General features: G+C 40.4%; 3 protein-coding genes across 3 annotated transcripts in view; 2 read left to right on the forward strand and 1 right to left on the reverse strand.

Moving 5' to 3' along the window:
• LOC122261975 (uncharacterized) overlaps window positions 1–1,807 on the forward strand; it is a 2,700-nt gene extending 893 nt beyond the window's left edge. Inside the window, exons 2-5 of the mRNA XM_086553999.1 lie at window positions 242–449; window positions 708–923; window positions 1,293–1,436; window positions 1,545–1,807. Of these exons, the coding sequence (XP_086410125.1) occupies window positions 242–449; window positions 708–923; window positions 1,293–1,436; window positions 1,545–1,667 (691 nt within the window). The 3' untranslated portion in view covers window positions 1,668–1,807. The remainder of the gene's footprint in view (window positions 1–241; window positions 450–707; window positions 924–1,292; window positions 1,437–1,544) is intronic.
• LOC147468401 (uncharacterized) overlaps window positions 1–10,000 on the reverse strand; it is a 47,134-nt gene that overhangs the window by 10,973 nt on the left and 26,161 nt on the right. The gene's annotated exons all lie outside the window — the stretch shown is intronic.
• LOC147468402 (uncharacterized) lies at window positions 4,743–5,893 on the forward strand. The gene is made up of 3 exons (XM_086554000.1): window positions 4,743–4,987; window positions 5,373–5,516; window positions 5,629–5,893. The coding sequence occupies exons 1-3, from the start codon at window positions 4,970–4,972 to the stop codon at window positions 5,749–5,751; spliced, it is 285 nt and encodes a 94-aa protein (XP_086410126.1). The 5' UTR covers window positions 4,743–4,969; the 3' UTR covers window positions 5,752–5,893.

A 10,000-nucleotide genomic window follows, 5' to 3' on the forward strand; every position in this document is an offset into this window, starting at 1 on the left:
AACATGTTGGGAGAGAGGTTATGGAAATGGAAGTAGAAGGGAATAGAAGAAAGGGTATACCCAAAACCAGATGGAAAGATTGTATAAAAAGGGACTTGAAGGAAAAGAACATAGATGACATAGCAATAGTATACAATAGGAGTACTTGGAGAAAGCTCATCAAAAACGACGACCCCGAATAGGGATAAGCTGAGAAGAAGAAGAATTACAAATAGATGTTAAAGAAAAGATCTCCTTCCAGTAATGGACAAGGATATGGGAATCCTTGGCAAGGACCTGGTTCCTCTCTCTCTCTGGTGGCCGGAAGACCCTACCCAGCTGGGGTCTCCGCAGGGCCTGTGGGATGCGGCCAGAGGGTAGGCCTAGGATGCGTGAAGAGCATCGTTGTCGATCTGAACTGCGCCCACGGAACCTACGTTGATTCGTGCAACATGTGCAAGTGTACTAAGGTGAGGAATGATTGCGGGGTAATTCAAGAGCCACAATTCAATATTTGTGTGTTTGATCAAAATATACATATGATTGGAAAAAATGTACTTAATTATTTCACATCACCAACTGTCTTTGAAACAAGTCACCACAATGAATGAATGAATACATATTACTTACATGAGCCACCCCTTCCAACAGGTTGTATTCTCCTACTCAACCAGCAATTTATGATTATTATCACGGTTGTTATTATCGTTATTATTATCCTTTTCCAGGGCCCGATCGAAAAGATTCCTCTCTACGTCAGTGCACAAGGACCTGGTTCCTCTCTCTCTCTGGTGGCCGGAAGACCCTACCCAGCTGGGGTCTCCGCAGGGCCTGTGGGATGCGGCCAGAGGGTAGGCCTAGGATGCGTGAAGAGCATCGTTCTCGATCTGAACTGCGCCCACGGAACCTACGTGGATTCGTGCAACATGTGCAAGTGCATGCAGGTAAGGAGGGAGTGTGTTAGGTGCCGTATAGGGGGGGGGATATCGGTATATGAGTGAGTGAGTAATTGAATGTGAATGTGTGAGTGAAAGAAGGAGTGTATTTGAGTGAAGTTTGTCTGTGCTATGTGTTTTGCAGCCACAGTTTGATATTGCGGTAATAGGAATTTTAATTAACCATGGTCTCATTTTTTCTTACTTTTTTATCTTTTAAAGACCTATCTTATTAAGATTGAAAAACTAAAAGAACAGAATGATTTCCTTTCAACAAGAAGACATAGACTATTCCTTCAAATATGCTTTATCTACTCGCCTTGCCAAGCAGCTGCCATTATCAATGCTTCTATAATCGTCCTCTTTATCCTTTTCCAGAGGCCCTTTCATCCCGGAGTCTCCGCAGGGCCCAGCCGATGCGGCAGGAGGCCAGGCCAAGGGTGCGTGCAGAGCGTAGTCGCCGACATGCAATGCGCCCACGGAACCTACGTGGATCGGTGCAACATGTGTCAGTGTGCCAAGGTAGGACACGTGTGCTTGTGTGTTGAACCAACTCATTATTTGACCCAAGAGAACTTTACGACTTATAGCAGTTTCCTTATGATGTCCATGTATGTTCTTGTCTTGCAGGGACCGAATGAAATCTGCGGAGGAGCTCGGGGTGAACACGGCAGGTGCACCACAAAGCTCCATTGCTTCAAGGAAAACGTGGATCATTTTGTAGGCAAATGTGGAACCCACATCGATGGCTGAACGCGGTTCTGTATTATGTGGTTCGGAAGCATATTTTTCTCTGATGACGTCGACGAATATTATTTGGCCTTTCTAGATAACATTATCTTTGTATATATGTAATATTGAAATCTACGTGATATTAAACTACTGAAAATATATTTAGTAATTTACATTCCTGGACGTGTTTGCTTAAGGTTTCAAATACTTCATGTGAATTATGATGCTGCAGAGAAAGAGAGAGAAAGAGAGAGATTGAGATTGATTATTGAGAATTATCTGCCATGTCAGAGGGGGAGGGAAGAAGAGAGTGAGAAGAATGTTTATTAGTGATCGGAATCGTTGTGTTTTCTTGCGTGTCGTCTCTCCAATGTGGTGCATTCTTTCTTCTTTATCTCACTGTTATAATAAAAACATGAAACAAGAAATAAGCTTAAAAAAAAAAAAAAAAGTAATGTGACCAACAATGAGACATGGAAAAAAATTCACTGTATATATTTATACATACAATATATATAGTACATACAAGTCTAGTCACTGTAACCATCTCGACGCCAGCGGTTGTGATCCACTAACTTCGCTTTTGAATCAGACAGACTGACGTTCACGTATCATGGTCTGTATTGGTGGACTTGGTTAATACACTTGGCTCCGGCCGAAGGCTCTGGCCTGTTCTTCTCTCTGTCTGTGTGCCTTCGCTGTCTGATCTGGGTTCCTTCTGTGTCCTTCTTAAGTACGAACCTTGAGTCGCTTTGTACGCCTCAGGGTTTCCGCTAGCAAGCACAGCTTCCAGGGCGGCTGCAGTTTAGAGGCAGAAGGGGCACAGGAAACAGGAAACGTCAGGTCAAACAGACTGCTAGCATTATAGCACTGAATTACAACTGAATTACATAGGAAAGCATAATTAATGTCTTAGGTCACATGACATCCAATATCAGTGCCTTGCAGTCACATACAAGCACACCACCAACACTGGAGAAGAGAAAAAACGAAAGGAAGAAAGAAAAGGAAAGATGGGAAAAGAAGCGAACGAAATGCATTTTTATCGATCGTAAGTCTAATTACTCTTCTGTATGCTAATAACTTATCTACAATACATATGGTGTATCGTAACTATAATGATAACAATTATGATGATCTTGGCAATAGATATAATGATTATAAAAATAGTATTGATGATGATGTCGATTAGAACACGTTTATGATAATGATAAGGATGGTGGTAGAAATAATAATGATGATAATAATAATGACAAAAATGATGACGATAATAATGTTAACAGTAGCGATGACAATTATGATGGTAATAAACATCATGATTATAATGAAAGACAAGAATGAAAATTATGATATGATAATACCAATTGTAATAGTGATAGTGATAAGAGTCAAGACAATAATAAAGATGACGCTAATAATAATTATGGTAATCATATTAGCATAGTAATATTTAATCAATAGTATCACTATATAAGTGAATAGCAAAGAAGTAATGCGGATCTTATTCATGTAAATAACAATAGGACATAAAGTCTATCATTTGACGGGTATGTAAATAACAAAGCTTTTCTAACAGAACCAAGTAAAAATTTCCGAGTTTGTAGTACCTTGCCAAAGGAAACAATTGGTGTCTGACATTCTAAAATGTCACTGTGCTTGTCCTCAATATTTACGATCGGTTAGTCACCAATTTTTGCTGCATTGAAGCGGTTGCATGCTGAATTATGGAATACAATTGTATGTACTCTTTCATTATCAATTAAATATTCTTCATGTTAATGTTTATTTGATTTCTTCTCTTTTAAGAAACAGACGATATCAATATAGCAATACACAACACCTGATGTTTCCAGCAAGTGTGGAAGGTAAAGATGATGTCAGTTTCTGTCCGACCAGGTGGGTTGTTTGTAATGCTTAAACTTCTTTGAATGATGCACTGTATTTGCTTTCAATTATATATTTTGCACAACTAGAATTCACAGTCACTAGAAGAAGGAATAAAGCAACTCAAACGAAACAGTCGATCACTGCAAATAGAAAGAATAAAGTTATTGATATAGAATTATTAGTGTTTGTGTTCTCTCTGGTGTCAACAATGACTTCATGAAATGTCAATCGCCTATATAGCCTTATTCACGAAGGGAAAGATCTCGAATTGTACACATTTCTATCATAAAATCTTCGGCAAATGCGTAAGACGATAGGCAGAGTGCACACCCACGCGTGCCATGATACACATTTCAGGGAAGATCAAAGACAAGTTACAAAACAAAACAATAGCGTAGCAGATTTTCCAATACTGGAGAACATAGACATAATCGTAAGGAGAGAAGGTTAGCGGTGGAAAGGTGAGCGGGTTGAAGGTAACACGCCAAGGCTTATAAGGACCGAAAGAAGGAGCTTAATGTCACTCAGTCTTCCTGCTTCGAACTCACCGAGATGAAGAGCGTCCTCCTCCTCGCCGCGTGCCTCCTCTTCGTCAGCAGGTGAGGAGTTCTCTTTTTGTCTTAGTGCATGGTTTAGTTTCCTGTGTTTTTGTTTCTTTTCTTTACTTTTTGTTGTTGTTTTTTTAATCTATATAACTCTTTTTACGTAACCTAACATGAAGAGATGTTTTTAAAAATCTCTTTACAGTAATGGACAAGGGCAAGGGGATCCTTGGCAAAGACCTGGTTCCTCTCTCTCTCTGGTGGCCGGAAGACCCTCCCCAGCTGGGGTCTCCGCAGGGCCTGTGGGATGCGGCCAGAGGGTAGGCCTAGGATGCGTGAAGAGCATCGCCCTCGATCTGAACTGCGCCCACGGAACCTACATTGATTCGTGCAACATGTGCAAATGCATGCAGGTAAGGAATGATTGCGGGGTAATTCAAGAGCCACAGTTCAATATTTGTGTGTTTGATCAAAATATACATATGATTGGAAAAAAATGTACTTAATTATTTCACATCACCAATGTACTTAATTATTTTACATCACCAATTGTCTTTGAAACAAGTCACCACAATGAATGAATATACATATTACTTACATGAGCCACCCCTTCCAACAGGTTGTATTCTCCTACTCTGCCACCGATTTATGATTATTATCACGTTTGTTATTATCGTTATTTTTATCATTTCCCAGGGCCCGATCGAAAAGATTCCTCTCTACGTCAGTGCACAAGGACCTGGTTCCTCTCTCTCTCTGGTGGCCGGAAGACCCTACCCAGCTGGGGTCTACGCAGGGCCTGTGGGATGCGGCCAGAGGGTAGGCCTAGGATGCGTGAAGAGCATCGTTGTCGATCTGAACTGCGCCCACGGAACCTACGTGGATTCGTGCAACATGTGCAAGTGCATGCAGGTAAGGAGGGGGTGTGTTAGGTCCCGGATAGGGGGGTAATATCGGTATATGGGTGAATGAGTGATTGAATGGTAATGTGTGAGTGAAAGAAGGAGTGTATTTGAGTGAGCAGTTTGTCTGTGCTACGTGTTTTGTAGCCACAGTTTGATATTGCGGTAATATGAATTTGTGTGGTTCCTTTTTTATTTATTAATTAACCATGTTCTCTTTTTTTTTCTTTTAAAGACCTATCTTATTAAGATTGAAAAACTAAAAGATCATAATTATTTACTTTCAACAAGAAGACATAGAGTATTTATTCCTTCAAACATGCTTTATCACCTCGCCTTGCCAACCAGCTATCATAATCAATGCTGATATCATCGTCCTCTTCATGATTTTCTAGAGGCCCTTTCCGCATGGAGTCTCCGCAGGGCCTAGCCGATGCGGCAGGAGGCCAGGCCAAGGGTGCGTGAAGAGCGTAGTCGCCGACATGAAGTGCGCCCACGGAACCTACGTGGATCGGTGCAACATGTGCCAGTGTGCCAAGGTAGGTCACGTGTGCTTGTGTAATTGTTGAACCCACCCATTATTTGACCCAGGATAATATTACGACTTATAGCAATTTCCTTATGATGTGCATGTATGTTCTTGTCTTGCAGGGGCCGAATGAAATCTGCGGAGGAGCTCGGGGTGAACACGGCAGGTGCACCACAAAGCTCCATTGCTTCAAGGAAAGCGTGGATCATTTTGTAGGCAAATGTGGAACCCACATCGATGGCTGAACGCGGTTCTATATTGTGTGGTTCGGAAGCATGTTTTTCTCTGATCACGTCGACGGATATTCTTTGGTCTTTGCAGATGGTAACATTATCTTTGTATATATGTAATATTGAAATCTACGTGATATTAAACTACTGAAAATATGTTTAGTATTTTACATTCCTGGATGTTTTTGCTTAAGGGTTCAAGTATTTCATGCGAATTATGATGCTGCAGAGAAAGAGAGAGAGAGAAAGAGATAGATTGATTTTGATTGTTGAAAATTATCTGCCGTGCCAGAGAGGGAGAGAGAGAGAGAGAGAGAAAGAGAGAGAGAGAGAGAGAGAGAGAGAGAGAGAGAGAGAGAGAGAGAGAGAGAGAGAGAGAGAGAGGGAAAGGGAGAAAAGAGTGAGAAGAATATTTATTAGTGATCAGAATCATTGTGTTTGCTTGCGTGTCGTTTCTCCGATGTGGTACATTTTTATATATATTTATCTCACTGTTATGATAAAGAAATGAAACAAGAAATAAGTAAAACAAAACAAAAAAATAGTAATGTGAAGCAACGATGAGATACGGAAACAAATTAGTTGTATATATTTATACATACATACATACGGTACATACAAGTCGAGTCACTGTAACCCACTCGATGCCAACCGTTGTGACCCACTAGCTTCGCCCGTTGTAGCCGGTGGAAAGACCGATAGACGTTCACGTGTCATGGTCTTCATTGGTGGACTTGGTTAATACACTTGGCTCCGCCCGAAGGCTCTGACCTGTTCTCTCTGTCTGATCTGAGTTCCTTCTGTGTCCTTCTTAAGTACGAATCTTGAATCCCTTGAGTCGCTTTGTACGCCTCAGGGCTTCCGAAAGCAAACACAGCTGCAGGGCGGCTGCAGTTTAGAGGTAGAAGGGGCACAGGAAACAGGAAACGTCAGGTCAAACAGACTGCCAGCATTATATAATGAATTATATAGAAAAGTATAATCAGTGTCTTTGGTCACATGATATCCAATATCAGTGTCTTACAGACATATACAAGCACACTACCAACACTGGAGAAGAGAAGGTAGACTCTGGATATTGGTGGTGATCCACTTCTTTCCCACACCACTGAACTCTGAGCTTTTCTGTTTGCTTGTCTGTTCCTGAGGTGGAATGCGAAAACTTGAGTTCTAAATGGATTTGGGTTGAGGGACCATTTGTCATGGCGTTGTTTGGTGAGGTCGAGGTTGGGAGATAATCGTACCTCAACCTCTTGGAAGGTCGTGGAGGATTGTGTGGCTATAGGCAAAGGTCGTCCACATATAATGAATCTACGAACATTAGGGAAAGAGGGTTGGTCGTTCCTATAGATGTTAAAAAGCAGTGGTGCTAGGACTGGTCCCTGGGGCAGACCGTTGTTTTGCGTCTTCCATCTACTTTTGGTGCCATTAATTTCCACAAACAATCGGTTGTTTTCCAGAAGACTTCTTACTCCATTAACGAGGGTTCTAATCAGGAACATGTTGGCAATCTTCAGGAATAAGCCTCTATGGTTCACAGTGTCGTGCGCAGCTGTTTTATCTACAAACACTGCCTCAATAATTTGTTTTTAGTTTAAAACCGTCCCATATAAACTGGGTTAGGTTTAGGTGTGTGTATATATGTGTGTGTGTGTGTGTTTATCTATCCATATCTATATAATATATATACATATATATGTATATATATATTTAATAATGATAACGATAAGGATATCGGTACGATAAGGAGTACAATGATAGTTGATGGAATCGGTAACAACAGCAGTATCAATAATGATGACAATAATAATAGTAGCACAAACGATTGTTATTGTTGCATAATGGCATGTTATACATTACCGATGAAAACAATAATAATTCGATTGAACTGTAAGTTTTATTATACATGTTATAGATAAAAACGAGTTACAATATAATTCATTATGAGACGACCATAGATGCAGAAGTGAGTCTAGAGAACCTCATTAACTTCAAAGATACTACATAAATATGAGAAAAGATAATTAGTGTGCACACCCCCGTTTGTAAGAATATGCACGTGAAGCAAGGTTAATTACAGGTAACAAGTTATGAAGATATATTGACAAACCTCAAATTATTGACAAACCTTAATTAAAGCGAGGGAGATGGGTGCTGAGGGGAGGGGAGAGGGGTTGAAGACACCACAACCAGGCGTATAAAAACAGAAAGAAGTTTATTGTCACCTGTTTTTCCTGCATCGAACTCTCCGGAATGAAGAGCGAGCTCCTCCTCGCCATGTACCTCTTCTCCGTCAACAGGTGAATCCTTTTGGCGTAAAAGTATGTGCCAAATCTTTAAAAGTCTTGATATTCTCTTAATATCACTGGCATTACCCATTCCCCTTTTCTTTGTCGCTTCTTGTGAATATTGGTTAACACATTTAAACTGAAGGGAATCTTACCTTTGATTGAAATCTTCTAAACTTTTTCTCCCTATAGTAATGTACAAGGACATAAGTCTCCTTGGGAAAGACTGGGCTCCATGTATTCCCTAAAGGCCCCCTAAAGACCGTTACCTCCCGGGGTTTCTGCAGGATCCTGGGGATGCGGTTGGAAAGTAGGCCATGGATGCCTGCAGAGCATAGTCAACAACTTGCACTGCATCCACGGGGCATACGTGGACATGTGCAACGAGTGTCGGTGTGCCAAGGTGAGTGTGTGCTAGGGTGTCTGTCCAGAGATAGGGTTGTATTTGGTAAGATTTGAAAACCCGCAGCGCGTTGGGAATTCTCGAACGGCTGGAAGAGGCGGTTAGCGTTCCTGGCCACTCGTTGGGTCGTTTATAAGTCATCCATTCCAAACCTGTTATCGTTACTACTCATTCTGTGACTATTGTAGTTACATCTTTCAACAAGGATATATTGAATGTATTTCTAAACTATTCTGGATATTGAGAGCGTAAAACGAACTATGAACAGGACCAAATAAAAAGGAAAAGCTTTTGAAATAGCATATGTGTTAACTTTTCCATTCAAACTCATGGTGTCTCAGTCCGTTCCCTCGATTATGCCAATGTTCGATAAAAGGAATCAGGATTTACAATTTGAAGCTAAAAAGCTCTGATAACTACGATCTGACACACACAACAAGCTACAAAAGCTTTATGAAACGCACACACACACACACACACACACACACACACATATATATATATATATATATATACATATATATATATATAGAGAGAGAGAGAGAGAGAAAGAGAAAGAGAGAGAGATTGAGAAGGAAAGGGGGGAGGGGAGTTATAAATTGCATAGATTGACACAGAGATATCCTGAAAGAAATAATGCTACGAACTATGCAGGGGTTCAATCAAATTGTTGAGAGATACAGAAGCAAAGTGGAAGATGTAGAGATGCAGAGATATCATGGCATAAATGATGCGGAATGAGACGGGTAAAATGAAAGCTAAAATAGATACATAGGCACAGTGGAAGATGTAGAGACGCAATGAAATGATAGATACAGGGAGATCTGGAGGTATATTGGAAAATGCAGAGATAAAGAACCTGATGAAGGTATGCTATCAAATATAAAGAAATAATGAAAGTTGCATAGATACAGCGGCCGATGAAAGATGTAGAGACGCAAAGAAAAAAGTAACTATAAAGATACAGAGAGAGATGTCGAGATACAGAGAGAGATATATAAATAAAATGAGAGATGTCGAAATACTGATAAACGAAGAGAGAGAGAGAGAGATAGAGATACAGAGAAATATAGAGAAAAGGAAATTTGGAGAAAGAAAGGGAGGATAAGAAGTCAATTTTTTTTTTTTTTTTTTTTTTTGGGGGGGGGGGGGTTAAATCTCGTTTACCATTTTGAAGAAAACCGTACATGATCAAATGCTGTATGTTGTGAAATAAAATTTCATTTTTTTTCTTAAACAGGTATAGATAGCGTCACTGAGACATAACCATCAAATATTAGGCATTCATCTCTATCTATAATGCCTCCATGTTACTGTACAACCCGAGCATATGGACCCTCTTGCTGTTGTTTCAAGTACTTGATGTGTGAAATGAAATTTTAGACAGTTTTTCCCGTTATTCACCCTACGTCTGGCAGTGCATTCACCAGCCAATCAGCATCTATGAAGAGTAATGACGTCACCCAACCTGAAATGAACGGATAACAAGCCTATTTTTTTCTATTTATTTCTTGCAGGGACCGAATGAAACGAGTGGAGGGGCTTGGGGTGAACATGGCAGATGCATAACAAA

The sequence above is a fragment of the Penaeus japonicus genome, unplaced genomic scaffold (genome assembly GCF_977035675.1).
Source record: "Penaeus japonicus unplaced genomic scaffold, GWHDUDI00000001_assembly GWHDUDI00000029, whole genome shotgun sequence".
In the NCBI taxonomy this organism is placed as follows: Eukaryota; Metazoa; Arthropoda; class Malacostraca; order Decapoda; family Penaeidae; genus Penaeus; species Penaeus japonicus.